Source organism: Neophocaena asiaeorientalis, unplaced genomic scaffold, assembly GCF_003031525.2.
Source record: "Neophocaena asiaeorientalis asiaeorientalis breed wild unplaced genomic scaffold, Neophocaena_asiaeorientalis_V1.1 scaffold108, whole genome shotgun sequence".
NCBI lineage: Eukaryota > Metazoa > Chordata > Mammalia > Artiodactyla > Phocoenidae > Neophocaena > Neophocaena asiaeorientalis.
In genome coordinates this window covers 1,406,594-1,430,716 of record NW_020173770.1, presented here as the reverse complement: position 1 = coordinate 1,430,716, position 24,123 = coordinate 1,406,594, and the positions used below count along the sequence as shown (strand labels likewise).

Here is a 24,123-nt window from a genome sequence, read left to right as displayed (position 1 = left end):
ACCAGAACAAAGAGCAAAGGTGCTTCACTTCGCCTGCCATGCATCTTAACTTAAATGCTTATGGCTGTCTGGAGCAGAGTTGAGGAGGATTCTGAGGCTGTGTCCAGGCTCACTGGAGAAAAAGTGCATTAATTTGATCACCACGCCGTACCCAGGGCCTAGTTCTTTTCCATGAGCAGCCGTTCAAACACGTCTCAGCCGAGGTGTGGCCTGGGGGCTGGGGGCCTTGGGAGGATCCACGATGTGGCCCACGTAAAGTGATCAGGGCTCTTCACAAAGCAAACACTGCTGAGGTCCTCTGAGTGAACTTTCATTGACGACGTTGATGTGTTGGGAAAGGCAAATCCCAAGTGCCGATGTATGAATTTTGGCCAGATCCCAACAGAGGAGTCGTACATCCTGGGAAGGCAGATTCTGCTGCCATTAAGACAATGGAACCTAGGAGGCCCATAGCACGGTGGCTCAGAACACGTGGGCCTGGGATTGCCAATGGGTGTGTGACTGCCCTGAAAGTTCAAGGGATGATTCCACCCGCCGGGGTCCTTAGTCAATCAGGTTGGATAGAATGCGTATCGTTTTCTAGAGCTGCTGTGGGAAGTACCACAACTGGTGGCTTGAAACAACAGACGTGTATTGGAGTTCACAGTTCCGGAGGCCGGAAGTCTGACATCAGCGTGTCCACAGGGCTATATGCTCCACGTGGAGGCTCTAGGGAAGAATGTGTCCCATGCCTCTCTTCCAGCTTCTGGTGGTCCCAGGTGTTCCTTCGCTTGCAGAAGGATCACTCCCATTCTCCATCGGCACATGGAGTTCTCCCCGTGGTCTCTGTCTTCTCGTGGCCTTCTGCTTGTAAGGACATGAGTCATACTGGATTAGGAGCCCACCCTAATGACCTTATTTTAACCCGTTGCCTCTGTAAAAAGACCCTATCTCCAAATAAGGTCACATTCAGAGTACTGGGGGGCTAGGATATCAGCGTATCTCTTTTGTGGGACATAATTCAACCCATAATAATGTCCACACAACAGCAAGCAGTGCCAGGCACACGTGTGCTCACTGAACAGCCACTGAGACTGGGCGAGTCTAGGTCTTGGTGATCAGGCAGCATCTGAGTGGCCATGGATGGCGACAGACCCGTCACAAACACTGGAGGCTAACCCCAAGACCCTTTACTGTGTATAGACTCCAGATGTTGTCCTGCTGAGCTCTGCGTGGTCTCTGCCCTCCGGAAGCGGCCGCAGGGAGAGTAGCAGGCGGGAACCAGCAACTAGGTTACTGGGTGCACCAGACGCCGATCCTCCAGACCCGCCCTCGCCTCCACACCTGCCCTGCTGCAGGGCAGAGGGCGCTCGCCAAGTGCTACGGTGCTGACAGTTGGTAAACAGAGGGGGCGGGAAGGGCGCGGCCCAGCTCGTGCGGGTAGGAAGGGCTTGCAAAGGAGCGCAGGGCGCTGGCGCCCAGGCCGGAGAGGGCCGGGCCGGGTCGGGGGCCTGCAAAAGCCGGGCCAGGCAGCGCCACACGCCCAGCGAACCTGCGCAGAGCGGGGTGGACCCCGGCGCCGCCGCACTGGGCATGCTCCGACCTGGGCGAGCGTGCGCCGGCGGGGAGGCGGTGCCCATCCTCGGCCCCGCCCCACTAGTCTAGGCCCCGCCCCCGCGCGTCTGGCCCCGCGGCTCTCACGTCCAGGTCCCTTCCCACTCTGGGCCCCGCCCCCGAACCTCGGCTCGGCCCCGCCTCTGCGCCTCCCGGCCGCGCTTCCGCCACGTCCCGGTGCGTGTGGGCCCCGGGAGCCGTACGTCAGGCCCCGCCCACAAACCTCGGCCCCGCCCCCGCGCCACGAACTTGCCCGGGCTTCACGAGCTTACTCAGCTCTGCGCGTCCCTGCGCTTGCAGCTCTTCTCGGTCGGCGGTTTGGGCAGCGCGGTGAGTGTCTGGGTTGCCTTTCTCCCGCCAAAGTTCGGGGCTCTCCCTGGGGAGAGCAGGCGTCTGGAGCCCTTGGGGCAGTCCAGCCCCCAGTGGTCTTTTGAGCGCTCCCCACCCCACCTTGCGTGGTGGAGCCCGCTCTGACTATCCCCCCAGCTGACCCTTTTGGGTCCCAGGTGTGACCAGGTATGCCCAGGTGTAGCCAGCCCTCTCCCAGCCTGGGTTTCCTCGACCAAGTTGGATGACAGTGGCCTGGCCTGGCCTGGGAGTTGTGGCCGCTTCCGCCGAACCTCTAGTTGGTCAACACCTTCGACGCCCTCCTGCCCTGCACTGCTGACCAGCGCCAAGGGGGCCGCTCCTCTGCCTTCTGTTTCCAGGAAGTTTCCAGAAGCCCGTAGTCCGGGCCTGCCTAGCAGCAGGCCCTTAGCAGACCCCTTGTGCAGAACCCCCCATGGCCTCATGCTTGAGACAGGGTAAGAGGAGGGCCGCGTTCTTGCGTCCTCATCAGATGTTGGTATACGTTACGCCCTAATCGCCTTCGTAAACAGCAACACGTAAACAAGGGGAGTGTGAGAGCCACTTACCCTGGGCGCCGTAATTCCCAAGTCGGTGATAACGCTGTAGAGCAGTTCTAAACGGTATTCCTCACTCCCTGGGCTCATCGTTTCCTGAATCTCAGAATGGTGTTTGCTCTCTGTGCCTCAGCTCAGTAGCTGACCTTGTTCTGGAAGCACATTTTGTATATGTGAGCACAGCTTTTGCTTGGTTGAGTGGATGGTCATCAAGCAGGGGGGGACTGATTTGTCTGGAGAGGGATCACCGCAGCTGTTAGCAGCAGAACCCGAAGCTGTAGAACACGAAGAGCTAAGGATTGGACTGGCCAGTTAACTATGAGCCCTTAAAGTAGCTAAGCCAGGCCCTCCTCTACATCTCCCCATCCCGAGACCTGATGGGGTGGGGGGTGGTGTTGCTTTCATGAGTCCCCGGTGGAGAAAACACTCAGGTGAAAAGGACACAAGGAAGCTTAGCCCGCCATGGGGGTAAACAACTTTAAGAAAATGATGTCAGGGCCGCCCTTTCCATTCCATCCCCCACCCCCAGCTGGTGGTTAATATCGAGTTAACTCGGACCTTGTCCCATGAGACAGTTCACGCCAGGTGTGCCCTTGCTCAGGTCCAGAGCCTGCAAGTTGCAAAGGAGAGCTGGCCTTGCGCTGGCAGGCGTTTCATTTCTGCTTGGGTTCTTGTTTTGAGTTAGGATTTGAGTGGGAGAGTGGTGTCTGTTACAGTCTGGGGCTGGGTGAACCAGGCCTCAAGGGCAGAACTACACTAAGGTACTTTCCTAGGTGAATATTCTTTTCATTAAAATAAATCTGTATTACACAAACTAGATTTAACTAATGTCATTAGACGCTGCTTTAAAAAGGCCTCACTGTTGGAGAGCAAGGTTTAAAGAAATAAAGCCCCAGGTGTGGACACAGTGGTTAACATCTCACTCGTGTTCAGCTGCGGCGGTTCTTAAACCTGTTTTCCTCTCTGTTTTGGTCTTGCTTGGATTATCAGTCGAGCCTCACCTGGGCCTTATCTTCCACTCAGACCTGCTCTTCCACGGTTTCCCTTACAGATGTCTCACTCAGGGACCATCCATCCTTCCTTCAGGGAAGGAGGCGGAAGGAGGGCCTGAGGAGGAACGCGACTTCCCTGGCGTTCCTGTGGACTTTCTCCTCCAGGCCTCTTCTCTTGCTTTCTCGGGAACCCCGAACAGTTTACTCTTCTTCTTATTTTTTAATAAAATAAACTTGCTAAATTGCCTTTATTCTTATTTGGCAGAGGACAGACACTTAGAAGCCAGTGATTCAAACCAAGACTCTTGTATTTCAACTCCCCCTTTTTGGGCATCAATGCCCTTTTCAGTTTTGTAGTATATTCTCCTTGGTAGGAAAAGAAGGAAGCAGAACAGTGCTTTCTGAATTCTCTTTTCGCATAGTCATCTGTTAACATTATTGCCAGGTTTGTTTTCACACTTGGCTCTGACCCCACCTCCCTCCATGGCCCCAGGGTGAAGTTCCTCTTCTAGACCCACTTTCCTTGAGGTTTTTGACATCCTGTGTCGTCTCTGAGGCTCCGGGTCCCTGAAAGGCCCTGGTTTCCTTTGGCTCCTGTCATAGTCCTCCCAGACCCTCTGTTTCCTGGGTAGTTTCTGGTAGTTTCTGAAAGAGGTTGGGGTCTTATCACAGAATATTATTTAAAGGAAACCTGAAGATTTAAACATCAAAGCCGTATAAACTATAATATAATACCATTGGGTGAGAGTGGCCTTTTCATAAATGAACCAATCCATTGCCCATTCTCGGTTTGAAAGTGTGTATGGTTTATCTGGGAGGGGGAGGGAGGTTTGACTGTGCAGGATGGCTTGTCTCCCCTTGACTGACATCAGTTTTCCCATCCCGTTAGCTCTGGAGGCCTTTCTTGGGCATAGGTAGATGAAAGTTGGACATCCACCGTTAGAGGCAAAATACTGCGAGATGTGTGTTCTGTGGCATTTGGTTAACTGCTGCATTGTCTGCTGGTCAGTGGGAAGAAATAGTCTAGTTTTCTTTTAAATTTTCTTTAAAAAATTGACAGCAATGAAGAGCTTATCGAGGAGGGCCGCAGGGCTTGGGGAAACCATATAAAGAATATATGGTGGCTTCCCTGGTGTCGCAGTGGTTAAGAATCTGCCTGCCAATGCAAGGGACACGTGTTTGAGCCCTGGCCTGGGAAGATCCCACATGCTGCGGAGCAAGTAAGCCCGTGCGCCACAACTGCTGAGCCTGTGCTCTAGAGCCCGCAAGCCACAACTACTGAGCCCACGTGCCACAGCTACTGAAGCCTGTGCGCCTGGAGCCTGTGCTCCGCAACAAGAGAAGCCGTGACAGTGAGGAAGCCCATGCACCACAACAAAGACCTGCCACAGCCAAAAATAAATAAATAAATAAATTTATTAAAAAAAGAAGAGTATATGGGGTACAGTGAATGACCTACTCCTTTATATCACTGTTAAAATGAATTGCCTAAGAAGAGGAATAAATCATTTTTGTGACCTTTTGTAAACTTTGAAGGAATCAAAGTGGTTTTGGCAGATGTGGCTTACGTGTAAATTGGTCACAGACAGTGTCTTGACAAAGTGCTCGAAATCCCTGGTAGTTAAGCCAGTCTGTGGCTGCCATCCTCCTGGTGTCTGCTCCAGCTAAACAACTAAATAAATAGGCTGCCCCAGGGGCCACTGACACGGCAGTGACATCCTTGGCCACGTGCTAAATGCTGACACCTGTTTCTGATACCACAGGTTGTTTTCAGTTAGACTGGGGGCTTAGCAGAGGAGTGGGGGTCTCCAGGCCTCGTGTCCCCTTGTACCCTCCCCCTCCCCCAACCTGGAGTAAACTCATTTGGCCTGTGATGCAGCTGTGATAAAAACCAGTTAAAAATTCTACAGAAACATTTTCTTAGGGTTGTTAAACTTGTTGTCATGTGTGTATGTGTGTAACTGTGAAAGGAATTGTGAGAGAGTTATAAATGCCTAGTACGTTCACTCTCTTCCTTGGAAAATTTTCTCGTTAGAATAGTTTCCTACCTGTAACACTTGTGAAGTCAGCAGAGTATCTAACCCAAGGTCTGTTGCCCATTCCCAGAAGTCTGCGGGTGAGACTGAATGTGCGGTCCACCAATGGCAGGACTCGTAAAAGCCGGCACTTGTCAAATCTATTTGTTTTTATTATAGACATCGATCTGCCGGTTGCAATAATGCATTTATGGACATTTTTCTGCAAGCACAGCGCTGGTGGCAGTCTTTACTGACAAATTGAGTCATACGGATGATAGTTTAGGAAACTCTCACCTTATTGACAGATTGGGCAATTCCAGCCCTGGATGTTCAGAGGTTTCTAGATGGATGGAGAGAGTGAATTGCATCTCAGGCAAAATATGGGATGGCACATTTTAATGTTGAACTTTAATAAATAACTGGTAGGTATTTCTCATTTGTTTTTACCCCCCAAAAAAGGACTAAAAGTAGGGGCCGAGGGTGTCCCCTTCAGATCTGGCCCACTTGTCGGTGTTATAAGTAAGAGCCACCACTGAAACGCGGGCCCCGTTGCTCTCCTTGAAGTGGGATACTCGTGAGCTATAGCAGAACAGTTTCTCAAAAGGCGGTCTGAACCCTGCTGGTGTCAGAATTACTGAGTGTGCTGGTTAAAAGGAAGATTATAGCACCCCTTGCCAGACCTACTGGGTCAGAACCCGGGGACCTGTGTCTTTGCAAGCGCTCCAGGGGACCCTAATGTTTGAGCATCTCCAGGGCAGGCTTAGGGTTGCCTGAGGAGAGCTCTCCAACCCACACAAGCTCCGAGTTCCCCTCCCACGTGGGTCCATCCTCAGCCGGTATTGTTGTTCTAAGTTGCTTGTGTTGATGGATCTGTGTATGGTTTTGTAACTCCTCAGAGACACGTGAATCTCTTCGAGTTGCAAACCCGACGTGTTATCCCCGCGTTATAGTTTTCGGTCTTGTGGTTATGACAGAACGTGCAGATGTTACCAAAACTTTGGCGTTAGTTTTACAAACAAACGTTAAGCATGGACAGCCATATTATATTTCACGCCCATCTTTCCCTTTGAATGGCTGGTCTTGCTTTTTCTCTCTCTGGGTAGAAGCATTTTCACAGTGTCAGGTAAGGGTTAACTTTCATATATGCAACCAAATACATTTTGGGGAAGCTGAACTGAGTTTTTATTTACGAAGTGCCAGTTGTGGGAGGGATTCTGGTGATGCCGTTTACTAGCTGGGTGGTTTGGGCAGCTGTAAACCCCTAGCTGCCTCCTCAGCTGTGGGATGGCAGTGATCACACTTACTCTACCTGGATAAGCGTAAGCACAGAAGGTAACAGATGACTATTTTGTGAAGTATGAAGCACTGCCTAGATAGAAATTTTAATTTGGAACCATAGTCTCACAGAAGGATGAGACTAACTGGAAAAAGGGTGAGGAACTGACCAGGATCCTTGTTTTCCCTCCAGTACAGTCAGTATCCTTGTTTCTCTTCAGTCCAATTAGCATCCTTGTTTTCCCCTCATCCAGCCAGCATCCTTGTCCCTGTACCCAACCCCATCCAATCAGCATCCTAGTTTTACAGATTTAACACTATCCACGCCCTCATTTGGGGTGGTGTACACAGGGTTAAGGTTCCAGCCTCTGGCAACAAGACGGACTCAGTTTGGACCTGGCTCCTTAATTACTATCTGTGACCTCAAGTGAAGTCACTTAACCTTTACCGAGCCTTCGTTTCTCCAAAAATCAGGAAAACGGCATTGCTGTTCACAGGGCTATTGTGAGCTGCTGGGAGAGAATCCCATTTGGGGAATCGACCCGGGCCCCCCCATGGTGAGCCCTGAATAATGATAATAATAGTTGACATTTGTTAACTCAGTCCCAAAACTGTTTCTGGTGGAGGCAAGACTAGGGACGGGGTCTCAGTTGGGCTCCACCTCCCGTGACTGTGATTCCATGTGGCGCAGACCTTCGTTTCGTCTGGAGCACCATGAAGCCTAGGGCTGATTTGCCAGGTCTCTGAAATTCCTTTTGTCTCTAAGGAGGTGCTTTGCCCAGCTGCCTGTTTCTAGTTTTTTACAGTGGATGATTTGGGAGCCACTGAAGTGGCTGGTCTCAAGGAGCTTCCCGCTCGGGTGGCAGAGTTCTGTGTCCAGGTGTGCCATGCTGATGGCCAGCTTGTGCCGGGTGGGCCTAGAGCGGGCACGTAGGCTTAGCACGTGTGTGTTCCCAGTCCCGAGTCACTTGTCTCTGGGAGGCCTGACCTTAATCGTCGGTTAAATTGAAAGAACTTTCTGGAGGACCCGACACTATGGCAGTGGCCAGGAACCAGCAGCGACACCAGCATATGACAGTGTTTTCCTGTGTGAGAGGGAGTCGCAGTAGTGAGGGGTAATGTGGTCCATTAGGTGGGCTTTGTCAGAATTAGAAGATCTGAAATAATTTTTGTGTGTATGTGGAAATGGGCCTTATTTTGGGGTCTCTTTATCCTCATATCATTCAGGTTCAGCCTCTGGTAGAGTTACATTCCAGGAGATTCAGTGCAGTAATGATACTGCTGATACTAACATTTATTGAAGGCCTTGCTGGAAGCTATACCCAGTCTGTCCTAGGGAATTCTTGAGGTCACCTGCTGAGGGGGACACTCAGGGTCTTTGTTTGCACGTGAGGTGGCTGCCTGGGAGTGAGCGACCTGCACAAACCACTGGGGTAGGAGTTTTCAGCCCGGGTTTATTTGTCACTAGCGCCGGCTTTCCCCACGCACCGTGCGTGCCACCTTTGGTGGGGACGCAGGGACACTGTCAGAAGTCCTTTGGGGACGAGAAGTGGCGTAAAGAAATGCATTACCTGTATGTTCGGTTATGCTTTCTGGACATCAGTGTGGGCGAGCATGGTCCTCTGCATTGCAGGAAAAGCAGTGCACCCAAGCCTGTCCCTGGCTGAAGGTGTGCAGCCTGCCCCAGGGGAGGGCCGAGTGCAGGGGGCGCGGTGCCGGCGAGGCTGTCCCGTGTGTGGTGGCCCTTCGTGCAGGTGGCCAGGGACACCCCGTGCCTCGCCGGGGGCGGCAGGTTGGTGGTGCGGATACCGGAGGAGGGGCGTCCGCGTGCTGGGCTCTGTTTTAGGACCCGAGGCACATACCTCGCCGGGTCCCTGCCACCTGCTCCTGTAGCGGTGGGAGTGCTGGGCGGAGCACCTGTGCGGAGGTGGTAAGGCTTCCTCAGGGGGCCTGAGCAGCGGGAGTGTGGACGCCAGGATGTGGCTGGGGACCTGTCAGTGGCTCCGGTGGGGCGTTGGGATGTGTGAGGGTCCAGACAGGAAGCCTGCAGACCTCGAGTGCTGCGCTGGGGCGCTCAGTGGGTGCAGGACGGCGGGCCGGCAGCGCTTCCGGTGCACGCTGCCTGGGCTGACCTGCACGGGGCTGGGTGAGCGGGAGGAAGGAGGAGGGGGAGGAGGGGGAGGTGGCAGCAGGCAGCCCGGCGTGAGCAGTCGCACCTGGGGAGGTGCTGTGACGTGGGGCTGTGGGCCGTCCGGGGTCTTTCCGGTGGGAGCATGGGGGTGAGGGTGGGAGCGGGCAGTTCTGGGAGAGGCCTGAGTTAGGGACCCTCTGTGAATGAGAAAGGAGCCAGTGTCTTTCCCGGACCGGGGAGCGAACCCGCGTACCCTGCATCGGCAGGCGGACTCTCAACCACTGCGCCACCAGGGAAGCCCTGGTCTGCGGGCTTTTAATTCCCGTAAAAGCAGTCCTCTGGGAGGGCGTGGGGGGAGACCCTGGCTTGAGCGGGAGTCATCCCTCTCTGCCGGGCCTGGCATTTGGGTTCCGAAGTGGGGTTACCTGCGCCTTCCTGCAGGTAGTCTCAGGATCTTTACGGGAAAACTGTCCAGGTTTGGGTGTACAGGCACATCACAACGCACGTTACGAATAAAGCATGTGTTGCTTCTCCTCAGATGCACACCTCGAAACGCTGGACTGGCCGAGCGATGGCGAGCCCGCCTTGAGGGACAAGAGGCGGTGGCTGGGGAGGGAGGCCCTGGTGGTCCCCGATGGTCCCCAGTGGTCCCGGTGGGTGAGTGCGAGGGGGGCGGGGGACAGGCGCTGCCCTGTGACGTGCCCACTGCTGGACTCGCCCCGAAGTGTCCATGTGCCGTGCTTGTTGCCTGGCTTCACCACGATAGCAGGGACGGTGCTGGGGGCACAGGGAACTGGAGGAGAACGTGTGGTCCCGAGCGGGCGTCCCAGGAGTGGGCGGCGACCCTTCCCTGTGAGGCTTTTCACACTCCAGTGGAAGTTCCTAGAATAAAGGGCGAGGCACAGAAATGATGTATTTCCAAAAGTTGGTGAATTTAGCCAGCTATCCCACGAAAAGCCCATGTGTGCTATTCTTTATTGTGCAGAAGAATCTGTTTCTGTCACCACTGTGTTATCATCAGATTAAGCTGTCGAGTCAGATGGATGGCCAGTCGAGGCGGCCGCTTGCTGATTGCCGGGCCCGTGCCGACGTGGGACCATCAGTCTGCAGGCCGCCCTGGGCGCAGGTGCTGGTGGGGAGGAGGCCAGCCCGCGGAGCGGGTCACCAGAGGGAGGCCGCGCCAGGCAGGTGGCTTTCGAAATTTGTTGCAGGAGCCGTTACTTAGAACCAAAATGCCGGTTCTAACATTAAGTAAATATTCCTAAAATTCAACAGTCTCCACCCTCTTGGACACGATCGACCACCGTTGTGGTCGCCTTCTCCCTCCAGGAGGACAGGCTCCCAGAGAGCAGTGCGTTCTGTCTGTCCTGGGTGACCAGCAGTTTACTGGGACGCAGGACTTTCAAGGCTGACGCTGGCGGGGGTGGGTCCAGGCAAGCCGGGTGGTTGGTTCCCCCCAGACACGCTCAGTCCTGGGTCGGGGATGACATCCTCGCTGTCGCCCCACCACTGGCTGGATGCACTTGGGCCCTGAGTCACAATCACTAGTTTCCTTTTTCTTTTTTTCACCTACAAAAGTATGGGCTTTAAAGACTTTCTCTTAGATTTTTTTTTAATTTGTTTATTTTTGCCGTGAGTGTAATGAGAACGTTTCCCAGAGCCTCTGTTATTTCCCTCTGGACTGAGTTCCCCGTTGCTGTCCTCGTAGCATTCTCTGGACTGTTTGTCAGGCCAGAAAAGCCTCCAGAGGTTATGGTTCTGATGTCCTCAGTGATGTTCTCTTCTGTATGTTGAGGTTTCTTGCTCGGAAACCCTCTTTGGGCCCGAGGTGCTTTCACTCTTTGCCGCTATCATGACGATCCAGGCAAGATGGATTCTGGGAAAGGTTAGTTAGATACTCTTTTGTGTTGTCCGAAATAAGTGTTTCCAGTGGTTTCAGACTTGGAAGCAGCTATTTCATGTGCTTCAGTCATGCCCTGGCATTCACTTGGCAACTCCCAACTACTTATTGGAAATCCATGTCGTGGCTGCGCGGGTGCCTGCTCTGTTGTGATGGTCGGGTGCTCACTACTACCCTGCGCTTGGTCAGCAGGACTCAGAACGGCGGGCCACTGCCTCCAGGCCGCCCGGAGCCTACGCCGTCTGGAGGGTCACCTGTTGGAGACCACGCGCGTACCTTCTCTGCATGGGGCCAGGCCAGCTCTGTTCAGCTGTCGGATTTGAGGCTGCCTCTTGGGGTGCAGAGCCATGTGGGCTCTGGGTTTAGACGGTGAGAACTCTCCCGTCTCATATCCCTCCACAGCTGATGGAGGAGCTGCCTGGCCCCAGCCTCAGCGACCTCGGTTGCTTTTGCCTCGTGCGCCCCACATAGTCTCCCTGCTCTGTCCCTGAGGAGTGCCTACCCCACCCGCAAGGGCGCTGTAAGGTAAGCACTCAGGCATACACAAACAGGAGCGTGCCCCTTCCTCCTCCTGTTGCAGGCAGGGGTCTAGAGGCGCTCCAAGGTGACCCCTCTTTCCTACGCAGGTCCCGAATGAAATGAGCCTGTGAGGCTCATGTTGATGCCACTTTCAGCCCCACGGCCTCCACATTTGTTCCGGCACCTTCTCTAGATACCTGTGCATCAGCTCTTCGCTCTCAGAGGCCCCAGAGCACCCCCTACTCTCACCTAGGGACCCTTCTCTGATTCAGCCCAAACATAGACACTCTCTGCTCCCAAGCTGTCTCTGAATCCTTCTCCTGTTGCAGCCCTCTTGGGAGCCTCTTCAGCCCCCATAATGTCTCCTCACACTTACACTCGGGTTTCTGCTTTACTTGTATTGTTTTTGTCTCTTCATGCTGGCTTTCTGAATTGGAAACTCTCCATGGCCTGGTGTGGGGCTCACACCTGATGGAAGGCCCAGCAAAGGCTGCAGAACGCAGGTTGCTGTGGACTGAACGTGCCCCCTGAAATTCATATGTTGAAGCCTAACCCCCAATGTGACTGTATTTGGAGATGGGGCCTTTAGAAGGTAATTAAGCATAAATGAGGTTTTAAGGTGGGGCCCTGATCCACCTTAGGGTTGGTGGCCTTATAAGAAAAGGAGGGAGAGATCTTTAGTATGTGAAGGCACAGGAAGCAGGTGACTGCCTGCAAGCCGGGAAGAGAGGCCTCCCCAGAAACGCAGTCAGCTGGAACCTTGGTCTTGGACTAGCCAGCCTCCAGAGCTGTGAGAAAATTAATTTCTGTCCTTTAAGCCATTTGGTGTGTGATATCTGTTATAGCAGCCCAAGCTGACTAATAGAAGGTGAGGTGCGGACTAAAGTTATTTCAGAAGCACAAAGCTCACGAGGGGTTTATGTATGAAGTTGGAATCTGGAGGTAAAGATAACTTTGTAATCAGACAGTGCTCAAAAACAGCACTGTGGGCTTCCCTGGTGGCACAGTGGTTGAGAGTCCGCCTGCCGATGCAGGGGACACGGGTTCGTGCCCTGGTCCGGGAAGATCCCACGTGCCGAGGAGCAGCTAGGCCCGTGAGCCATGGCCGCTGAGTCTGTGCGTCCGGAGCCTCGGAGCCTGTGCTCCGCAACGGGAGAGGCCACAACAGTGGGAGGCACGTGTACCGCAAAAAAAAAAACAGAACAAACAAAAAAACCCAGCACTGTTCTCAGGCTTAGCTCTTAGCACCCCAAAAGGTGTATAGGAGTAAACGAAAACAGAATGAACAGAAACCTAAGGCTTATTACTAGGGTCCTCAGAGGTTGCAGAAAGGAGATTTGGCGGGTGGGCCAAGAGACACCCAGAGGGCCAGGGCACCATAGACAGGCCTGGTGTTGTCCTGGCACTGGGTGGACGTGTGCTGGAAAGCTGTTGAGGCCCCAGGCCCTGAGGGAAATGGGGAGGAGGGGAGGAGATGTGGGCCTGAGTAAACACTGGCGGACGGGGCTTCTTAAGCATGCGGAGGGGTTACGGAGCCAGCCTGTAGCCTCCACTTGTCACCTGGGAGTTGCTGTTGGTTGGTTGATTTTTTTTTTTTCCCTCTTGATACTGGTCAGTTCATTCTGTACTCCTTTCTGGATCAGGGAGCAGCATGGGGTCATTTGTTGGACACTGGTAGGAACTCTTAAGTACTCTGCAGTTTGCTACTTTTCATGCTAAGATGTGTCTGAGGATTTTTGGACGTCTCTCTTGAGTTGGGAACTTAGCAAGACACTTCTCACTGGAAGCTTGCTGGCCCACACTTGCACCAAATTGGCCTACATTACGTCTGTGGCCACTGATGGGGAGATATAATAAAGACAGGAGATTTACATTTACTTCTGCCCAAGTCACCAATTCTCCATGTGTCGCGCTTTGTACTGTACCTCTGCAGAATGTATCAGATACGTGGGTATTTCTGGGATTGTTGCAAAGAAAACTCAAGTTGTGAACTTTTACCTAATGGATCTTGCCATTTCTGAGCTCTGACCCTCTGTGCCCTTACCATGTGGCCACCACCATGCCCTAGAATCCTCTTTGGGGGACCCAGCAGTGGCAGGGAGGGGTGTTGTGGTCCAGGCAGGAGGCTGGAGCCCTGGGTGAGGTTGTGTGCTGTGCTTTGTACCGTGCTGTTAACATTTGAAATGTGGATTTGTATTCTCAGTTATGTTTTATGTATCTGTTCATCAGCATGGCTGTTTGTTTAATTCCATACTGAGAGTCTAAGAATACGATTAACCTTGAGGCCCACCTTATAATGTAATTATTAGCGATTGATTCTGTTTATCCTTGAAATCAATAAGAGGGGCGTAACGGTGCGGTGTGCAGTTGGGCTCTATTTCTTATATTTTCGTAAACGTGATTCTGTGACAACAGAAGTATTGGTTTGTTACCAGAACAGATTTGATGAATCTCAAGCATCAGATTAGTTATATAGTTATTGTGGTGTGTTGTGTTCCTTACATGACCTGTGTTAACGTGGCCAGTGCCACTAAGGTCTCCCACCACCAGTGGTCAGGGTGGGGCTGTGCAGTGATTGATCTTCCTGGGAGTGCTCTAATGTGAAGACAATTCAGGCTGTTTGAAGTATATTTTACAAGTGTGCCCTGGGCCTTTGGGATGTCATATTGAAAAACCCAATTGTACAGTTACCATGGGAACCCAATTAGAATAGATTGCTTGATTTTTTTTTGTGGGGGGGGCGGGGGTGTCTTTCATCTTGACCAAAAATCCAGTGTATCTTAAATGTTTTCATATTCCCACACTGACTTGCTACACCAAAGGATTGTTTCTTCCTCCCCTCTTGTTTCCAGCTTTAAGCCGAAATAGTGATAAGTTCTCTAGGGTGCTTTATGAGGAAGTCTCCTAGAGAGACTTAATCAGATTTGTGTGGAAACTTTTGTGCAGGTCATGGTCGAGGTGGTAGTGAGCATTTATTGTAAAAAGATGGGATAGTGGGTGTTTTCCTGTGACGTCACACGGGGCCCTCATGTCCCTCTGGTCGTGCTCTGGATGCCAGATGGGGATACAGGTGTGCACCTCTTTTCTTCCCCAGCTTTGCAGGTGCGGGATTGGGTCCTGAAAGGCCCTGGGTTTCCGGGACGGAGATAGCAGGTGGGGTAGGGCAGGGCGAGGTCTCAGGACTCTTCCCTCCACGCCTGTGTTCCTTTCACTGTTTGGGCTCAGAGACTTTTTGCACTCTAAAAACTTATTAGAGATTCTAGAGTGATATATCAAAACAACATTGAAAGTGAACATTGAAAATTTTAAAAATATTTATTCATTTAAGCAACAGTAAACATTTTAATACAAATAACACTTTTTAAATGAGAAGTAACTATATTTTACATAAAACAATTGGTGAGGTGAGTGGTATCGGTTTAGCTTTTTTTAAACGTTTTAAATGACTGGATTGGTAGAAGGCAGCTAGATTCTCGTAGCTGCTTTTGAGTTCAATCTATTGCAATAGGTTGTTTTTTGGCTTCACACCAATAAGTAACTGGAGAAGGGAGAGACACTTAATAGCCTCTTCAACTAACTGTGGATAGTCTTCTTTGACACCACATCAGAACTTGACAGGTGGTAGTTTCTCGAAGGTTCATGCAGTGTGGAGTGTGAGCCCTGAGTGTGAACTTGCTATTCTCCATTACACGAAAATCCACTGTGTAGCTTGTACTTTGATTTTTGTAACAGCATTCATTGGTCTTTTGGAAAATTTTGGTTTGCTGAATTATACAGATCTTCCAAATGTTGACATGTTTCATAATACAGTATTAAAAATCTGTAATGTCACCACCTTTCTCCTTAGGAAAGTCTTAGAACTGGAGGTTGTCAAGCCATGCTGGTGGATACAAGTTTCCCAAAGTTCTGATCATCAGCTTGAAAGCTCTCATTTTATCATTAACAACAAATACTGTCAGTTGTGTTACAGTGACAGCCTCACTTTGCTTATTTGTTTATTTTTTAATGTGGTACGGATTTACTCTCGCTCAGACGAAGTCCAGCGAGAGGCAGCCTGCAGCCGTGCCACTCAGTGACTCAGGGATCCAGTCCGTGCTGGACACGGCCATCACTGTTTGAGCTTGTCCAGAGGCAGCTCATCTCCTCTGTACCAGGTCCCCGTCCCTAACAGCCAAGTCCGGTCAGTGGGTGGCTCTGGACAGGATGTCTGGAAACCGGAAGGTGCCTCCCCTCACCCTCGGGGCTGCCCTGCCGCTGGGCCAGCGCTGCCTTCTGCACCAGGCCTGGGAGGCCGGCACCCGGGGCCCAGGATTCTTCTGGGGGCCCCCGGACATGTTTCAGCTTCTCTTAAAATCAGAAGAAGACATGAACACAGCTGTCCCTTGGTTCCTGGGGTTGCGGGGAGTGGCTCCAGGTGCCCCAGTGGTGCCCAGACCCCCTGTTTATTTTTGAGAAAATATCTGAATAACCGTAGGTGATTAGTCATTCACACGTGTAAAGCTTTTGTCTCATGAAACGGTCACCAGTTCCTCTCAAATCTGTAATAGTCATAAGAGTGCCCCCACCACCCCCAGACAACCATCGTTCTTGTTTTGCAGCAGAAGTGCCCTGTTGTACTTGCCGTTTGGGCACAGAAGGGCCGAGACTGAATAAAGGTCACAAGTTTGATTTTGATAGTTTCATCAGGACATTCTTAAATTGTTTTTTTTTTTTAACGGTGAGTTTATGGTGGGGAAGGATAGGACGAAACCCTGTATAGTTTGGTGCTGCTGTCTTGGTTTTCGGCAGTTTTACTCACCGTTGCTTTTGTATCATCGTCTTTCACCAGTTAATTCACGGGCCCAGCCGCTCCGCGGCATGTGGGATCTTCCAGGACTGGGGCATGAACCTGTGTCCCCCGCATCGGCAGGTGGACTCTCAACCACTGCGCCACCAGGGAAGCCCTGCTGTATGTTTTTGTAGGTGCCTCTTATCAGATTGAGGAAGTTCTTTTCTCTCATGTTATTGCTGTGGTGAGTTATACACAGTGGTTTCCGTATGTTAAACCAACTTTGCATTCCTGGGTAACCCCCACCTGGGCTTGATGTATTCTTATTTTCATGTATTGCTGAATTCAGTTTAATATTTCTGAGGATTTGTGTGTCTGGGCATATGGGATATTGATCTGTAGGTTTCTTTTCTCCACATGTATTTCTGGTTTGGTGTTAGGGCGATCCTACTCATAAAACAAGGCCGTTTATTTTCTGGAATAGTTCATGTAATCTTAGTATTGTTTCCTCTTTAAATGTTTAACAGGGTTTACCAGTGAAGCCATTTTGGTGTGGAGTTTTCTATATGGGATGGATATTAACTACGAATTGAGTTTCTTTAGTAGATAGAGGGTTATTAAAGTCATTTATTTCTCCTTGAATGATTTTTGATAATTTGTGTTTTCCAAGGAATTTGGCCATTTCGTCTCAGTTGTTGAATTTATTGGTCTAAAGTTATTTTAATTTTCTTTTATTGTCCTTTAATGTTTGTGGGACTTTAAATCATGCCTTTGTATTTATTGCTGATATTGGTAATCGTCTTTTCTCTCTTTTTTTCCCCTAATTGGTCTGACTAGAGGTTTATCAATTTATTTTTCAAAGATCCAACTTTTGTTACCATTGATTTTTCTCTCTTTTTTTCCCCCTTTTACTGACTTCTGCTCTTATCTTTATTTTCCCTTCTTTCTGCTTACTTTGGGTTTAGTTTGCTTTCTTTGTAGTTTAAGGTGGAAGCTGGAGTTCTTTTGTCTTTCTCATATTAATATCCAGTGCTAAAAATTCTCTCTAAGCACTGCTTTGGCTGCATCCCACAGATTGCTGTGTTAGGGTTTCGTTTTCATTCAGTGTGATGTGTTTTCCAATTTCCCTTGTGATTTCTTCATTAATGCATGGGTTATTTAGAAGTGTGTCATTTCATTGCCAAATATTTGGGGACTTTCCCGATACCACTCTGTTATTGATCTCCAGTTTACTTACCTTGTGGTCAGAGGACATACTTCTTATGACTTCAGTCCTCCTAAGTTTATTGAGAGTTGTTTTATGGCCCAGAATGCGATCTATCTTGGTGAATGATTGCGTGCCCTTGGAAAGGGTGTATATTCTGTGGCTTTTGTGTGGAGTGCTCTTGTAAATGGTAATTGGGTCAGGTTTGTTGCTAGTGATGTTCAAGTGCTGTATCTTCTTACTGCTTTTCTGCTTCCCTGTTCTATAAATTACAAGAAAGGAGTGTTGAAATCCCCAGCGATACTGGAGGTCTGTCTGTTTCCCCTTACATTCTCTCTTCTTGCCTCTTACATTCTCTGTTCTTGCCTCATCTGTTTCAAACTCTTTTGTTAGGTGCATGCATATTTAGAATTTTTATGTCCTCTTGGTGATTAACCCCTTTATTCTTTTTTTTTAAATTTTATTTTATTTATTTTTGGCTGTATTGGGTCTTCGTTTTTGTGCCTGTACCTTCTCTAGGTGCTACTCTTCGTTTTGGGGTGCGGGCTTCGTGGGCTTCTCATTGCAGTGGCTTCTCTTGTTGTGGAGCACAGGCTCCAGGTGCATGGGCTTCAGTAGTTATGGCACATGGGCTCTAGAGCCCAGGCTCAGTAGCTGTGGTGCACGGGCTTAGTTGCTCTGCAGCATGTGGGATCTTCCCGGACCAGGGTTTGAACCTGTGTCCCCTGCATTAGCTGGCAGATTCTTAATCACTGCGCCACCAGGGGAGCCCCAACCCCTTTATTCTTAATGGCCTTTAGTCTTAGTAATTTCCTTCTTTTGAAATTAGGTGTTTGATATTATGATAGCCACTCCAGCTTTCTTTTCATTACTGTTTCTGTGGTAAATTTTTTCCCATTCTTTTACATTTTATCTGTTTTGTCTTTACATTAACACATTTCTTGTAGACAGCATGCTAATCGTATGTGACAATGTCTTTTTAACACTGACGTATTCAGACCATTTACGTGTTACGTAATTACGAGTGTGGTTGGTTTCAAGTGCACCATTATCATATGTGTTTTCTCTTTGTCCCGGTTGTTCTTTCACTCTTCTCTCCCCATTTTCCTGCCTTTATTCAGACTATTTGAATATATTTTTTAAATGATTTCAGTTTACCGTTTATTTACATTATTGGCTGTCCCTCTCCTCTCTCTCTCTTTTAAGTTGTTGCTCTGGGGTGTGTAATAGTCATATTTAACTCATCATAGTCTGCATTCACATCATATAACTCATTGTCACATACAGTGTAAGAACTTTATATCAGTATACTTCAATTTCTCTCATTCCATTTTTTTGTTATATTCATTTAGTATGTTTTTTTCTACATACGTTATAAACTCCAAAATATACTTTCATTATTTTTGTTTTAGGCAGTCAGTTATCTTTTAAAGAGATTAAAAATAGGAAAAAAACCCAGCCTTTATATTTATTTGCCTATTTACCATTTCTTATGCTCTTCATTCCTTTGTGTAAATCTGAATTTCCATCTGGTATCTTTTTTTTTGCCGTACGCGGGCCTCTCACTGTTGTGGCCTCTCCCATCGCGGAGCACAGGCTCCGGACGCGCAGGCTCAGTGGCCATGGCTCATGGGCCCATCCGCTCCGCAGCATGTGGGATTTTCCCAGACCGGGTCACGAACCCGTGTCCCCTGCATCGGCAGGTGGACTCTCAACCACTGCGCCTCCAGGAAAGCCCCATCTGGTATCATTTTTTATGCCTAAGGAACTTGCACCAATGTTTCTCAGTTGCAGGTCGGCTAGTATATTGATTGTCTCTTTTTTATTTTTATTTTTTGGTAAAAGGATTTATTTCACTTTCATTCTTGAAAGATCTTGCTACTTACAGAATTCTAGCTTGTCGTTTTCCCCGCTTTTTATGCTTTAAACGTGTTGTTCCATTGTGTCCTGCCTTGCATGATTTCTGATGATCAGTTTTGCTGTCCTTAATTTTGTTCCTCTGTATGTAATCTTTCCTGCCCCACCCGCTTCTGACCACTTCTCAGGTTTTTTTCTTTATCACTTGTTTTCAGCAATTTGTTTATGATTTACCTTGGTTTAGTTTTCTTTATGTTTCTTCTGCTTTGATTTCATTGAGTTTCTTGCAACAGTGCATATAGGCTTTTCATCAGATGTGAAGAAATAGTTCATATTTCTTCAAATAATTTTCTGGCTTTTTCTGAAACTCCAATTGTATGTGTGTTAGACTGTTTAATATTGTCCCACATTTCACTGATGCTCTATTCATTTTCTTCAGTCTTTTTTTCTTTCTCCTCCTGGATAGTTTAAAAAATGTTCTATCTTCATTGTCACTCATTTTTTTCCCCCTTTTGCTGTATCTAATTTGTTAATCACATCATGTGATTTTTCACTTTAGATACTGTATTTTACATGTATGTTCCATTTGGTCTCTTTTATATCTTCTATTTCTTTCATTATGTTTTCTTTTATTTTTTTGAACATTTTTCACTTTAGATACTGTATTTTACATGTATGTTCCATTTGGTCTCTTTTATATCTTCTATTTCTTTCATTATGTTTATGTTTTCTTTTATTTTTTTGAACATTTTTCACTTTAGATACTGTATTTTACATCTGTGTTCCATTTGGTCTCTTTTATATCTTCTATTTCTTTCATTATGTTTATGTTTTCTTTTATTTTTTTGAACATATGGGACATATTTATAATAGCTATTTTAACCAGACAGGCTGGCTTCAGAGCGGAGGATATTTAGTGCATGGATTTGGTGACAGCTATTTTGGCTGACAAAAGGCTTTTCTGTTTGTTTTCTCATTCTTACCTGTATTTAGGTCATTGTGGTGGCCAGAGGACCATGTGCTAGGAAAGAAAGTTAAATATGGCAGGGAACCTAGGCTAAGGATAGCTTATGCAGGCCCAAATGAATTCTGAAGTAGAGTCTACAGGCAGCCATGGTGAAAAGGGAAGTGGGGTGTTACCAGACACTCATTGTATAATCAGTAAGTGAATATCATCTTTCAGGGGAGAGAAACCTTCTCCTGTGGAGGAATTGGTCCAAGAGTTTTCGATAAGGGATGGTAAGCAATTTAATATTGGCTGTGTTTTAAACAAACGCAGGCATGATTTTTGCATGACTTTGTTTTGTTGTGAACCCTCAGTAGAAGGCGGGTGTATCACGTTATTCAGGGAACCAAGAATGACGGTCCTGGTGGGCAGTGTTCCAGGCCCTCCCTGACTCAGGTGGAGGCTGTAAGGGAGAAGCATGAATTCAGGGGGCGCTTCTGAGATGGAGTTTGTGTCACCCAGGAGTTCAGTGGAAGCAGGGGCAGCTGCAGGGTGGCCGTCAGAGCGGTCCCTCCTGGTCCTGCTCTGACTTCTGTTGGTGCAAGAGGTGCTGGGGGACAGTGGAGGCCAGAACTCTGGGTGTGAGCTGCTGGGCTGTTCCTCGTCTGATCTGGAGCGAAGTACTTCGGGTGTCTGTGCCCACCTTCCCCTGTTGAGCCCCTCCTGCCACTGGCCACCCATGGTTCTTGCTCCTCCCAGTGGCCCTGCCATCTGGACTCTGGTGACACCTCATCTTCCCAGTATCCCCAAGGCCTAAAGGTGGGAGCAGCCAAGTCTTGAGTGGGCTCACCCTCTCGTGCTGGCTTCATGGTTCTTCTGTTCCCTGTGTGCCAGCCCGTTTCCTGTGCTTAAAGGGCCTGCAGTGTTTTCTGTTTAAGTTAGATCCAGGTCAAGGCTGGCAGTGACACACAGGTGAGTGACACGTAGGTGTTTGGTGACGTTGGGAGAAACAAGTAGAGTTTCTGTTAAGAAATTTAAAGCACTCTGTTTGTAGTTTTACTCCGATGGAAGACGATTCCAGCTCCATATAAAGAGAACAGAATTGGGAAGTGGGAAAATCAAGGGCGTCTTGAATTCAGCCGATTTTCCTCTCGTGGTTGTTGCAGCTTTAAACGTGTGGCCTCCCTGGAAGGTCCTCTGCCGAGGGCTGTCATTCTGGCAGCTCATGCTGCCTAAGAAGAGACCAGACAGAAGAAGAGTGTATTTCCCCCTGCGAGAATTCACAGCCGCTGCGGTTGCATCTCTGGCCAGCCTGGACCTTCATCACTGAAATTCAATAGTGTTGACGGCATTAACCCCCTGCATTGCCGTCTGCCTGGCCATTCAGAGAGCTCGGCGGCTCTGCATTTGAAAAATGAACCAACTCGGCCTGTCTTTTGTCCCAGGTTTCTGGGTGGCTCATGTGAACCGCTCAACACAGTGGTTTAATCTGTGCTTTTCCCACCACACCTGGGAAAATAAGAATACGTGCGTTCATCCCTTTGCTGTACACCTGAAGCTAACGCAACATTGTTAATCAACTATGCGCCAATATAAAAAAAAATACCTGTGTTCACGTAAGTGTGCGAGAACATGGGGGTTGCTTAGGGGGTGTGCGTGTGCTCTCACGGGTGTCACGTGAGCATAGGGAACTCGTGGCCGTGACTGCTGTGATGTTGCCAGATGCGTCCCGGACTGGGCAGGGTGCCTTTTGTGTGAATGCCCACAGTGCCCCTGTGACGCCACATGTCTGGAGTTGCTCTGGAACCAAAGGGGGGGAAGTGTGTTCACTCACAGGTTTGGAGTTACATATAAATTTCAATCTGTACACACAGACATACATAGTATGCTGGTATCCAGCGGGAGTCTCCAACGGCAGACTAATCTGTTTTTCAGTCTCAGTTGATTGATTTAAGTTTTGAAAGTTTCTCTTAGCATAATGTTCAGCCTCTAGAAAAAGTATTCGTTGCTATTTTCCAATCACCAGGTAAACATTTCCAGGCTTTTTCAGTTTTCCATTTTATGGAATTTTGACTTCAGTTCTTTGCTGTATTAATTTGATCTTCTCTGTTCTTCTGATGCAGATGGTTTTTTCTTTGTTCCTTTTCCCTTTCCCTCCCTCTTTGTTCTTTCCTTTTTTTTGCTTTTTAAAATTTTGTGTTGTTTGATACATACTAAAGAGTATATGAGATATATGTGTAAGCTATGAAGTAAAAATAGCTAATGATCAGGACACCTGTCAACCGCTAAATTCAGTGAAATTTATCTGTGTGCTTCCTCTCCTGTCCTGACCCCAGCTTCCCTAGCCTCCCCATCCCAGAGTTATCACTATTCTGAATGTTGTGTTCATCATTCTCTTGCTTTTTAAATGTGTATAGTTTTACCATCTGTCTACTCCTCAACAAAACCTCATTTGGTATGACTTGTTTTGACCTTTATTAAAAAGGATATTCTGTCGTCTGAGCATTCTGAGACTTGCTTTCTTCCACTCAGAATTATGTTTCTGAATTTTGTCTGAGTCGCTTGCTGCGTGTAGCTGTGGTTCATCGTCTGTACGTTATAGCGCTTCATTGTATGACGACACCGCTGTTTGTGATACTTTTCTGTTCCTCTGTCACTGGGCATTGGAATTGTCCCGGGTTTTGGCTGCCACCCCCTGCCGCTGTGATGGCTCTGTATGCTGTTTCTGTGCACGTTTGTCACAGGTTCTCCTTGGTGTACACTCAAGGGTACAGTTACTGCACTGTCAACCTTCAACATTTTGAGACAATACGTGTTTTGTAAAAATGGTTGGAACAGTTGATGCACATTGTTTCCAAAACTTGGAATTTACTTAATAGTTGCTAACTTACTGGATGGGAAAGAGCATCTCATTGTGATCTTAATTTACATTTGTCTTATTACCAGTGAGGCCAAGCATCTTGTCATGTTGCATTCATGATTCCTCTTTTGCAGAATGCCTCTTCATACCCATTTTGCCTATATTTCTATTGGGTTGTCCTCTTCTTATTGATTATAGGAGTATTTTATATATTCTGGATCCTAATCCTTTGTCCGTTCCATGGCTGCAGTTTTATCCTCCTAGTATGTAGCCTAACTTTTCGTTTTCTTTATGGTGCCTTCTGATTTACAAGGGTTCTTGGTTTTCATATAGTTGAACGTAATCGAATTTATGATTCTTTTCACGTAGAGTTCTATTTCTGTATCAGTACCACATTGTATTAATTACCATAGCTTTAGGCTAACTCTTAGCATTAAGGGGTAAGTCCTCACAGCTTGCTTGTCCATACAAATTTCAGAATCACCTTGTCAAATTCTTCGAAAAAGCCTTCGGTGTGTTGGTCAGAGGCACTTGGATCTATAGGTAATGTGAGGAGAATAACATCTTTATAAGACAAGTCTTCCTCTTCAGGAATATGCTCTCTATGTATACATTTATTTAGGTGGTCCTTAGTGTCTCTTAGCTGGTAATAGCCTTTTCTCATGAAGAGCTTATCCATCTTTTGTAATGCTTTCCGCAGGTCCTTATTGTTTCGTTGTTTCTGTTGCTATTATAAATAGTATCTTTTTTTAGGATTAGATTTTCTTTGTCATTGGTATTTGGAAATACTGTTGACTTTTGTGTGCTCATCTTATATCTAGTTTCCTTGCTGAATTATCTTTTAAATTTTAATATATTCTATGTATTTTGATTTTCTACGTGGACAGTCATGTCACCTATGAATGAGAATTTTTCTTTTTACTTTGGTGACCATTTATTTTTCTTCTTGTCATGTGCTGGATAGGACCTCCAGTCCTATGTTAAGTAAGGATATGGTGATAATTGATATACTTATCTTATATATTGTAAAGAGAAAGCTGCTAATTTTTCACTACCAGAAGTGATGCTTGCTATAGGCTTTTAGTAGAAAGGAAGTTTCCTTTGAGAAATTTTTTAAAGTCGTCAATGGGCATTGCACTATGTAAATATAAGGAGTTA

General features: G+C 48.1%; 1 protein-coding gene across 2 annotated transcripts in view; it reads left to right on the top strand.

The window, feature by feature from the left end:
- Positions 1–1,827: 1,827 nt before the first annotated feature.
- MGMT (O-6-methylguanine-DNA methyltransferase) overlaps positions 1,828–24,123 on the top strand; it is a 283,714-nt gene continuing 261,418 nt past the window's right edge. The window contains exons 1-2 of one of the 2 annotated variants that reach the window (XM_024751577.1): positions 1,828–1,923; positions 9,450–9,568. Coding sequence is in view for 1 of the 2 variants with exons in the window: in XM_024751578.1 (XP_024607346.1) it covers positions 9,546–9,568; positions 9,933–10,037 (128 nt within the window). In the remaining variant the exon portion in view is untranslated. Of the gene's footprint in view, positions 1,924–9,449; positions 9,569–9,932; positions 10,038–24,123 lie in introns of those variants that run through there. The other variant, XM_024751578.1, reaches the window with a different exon arrangement.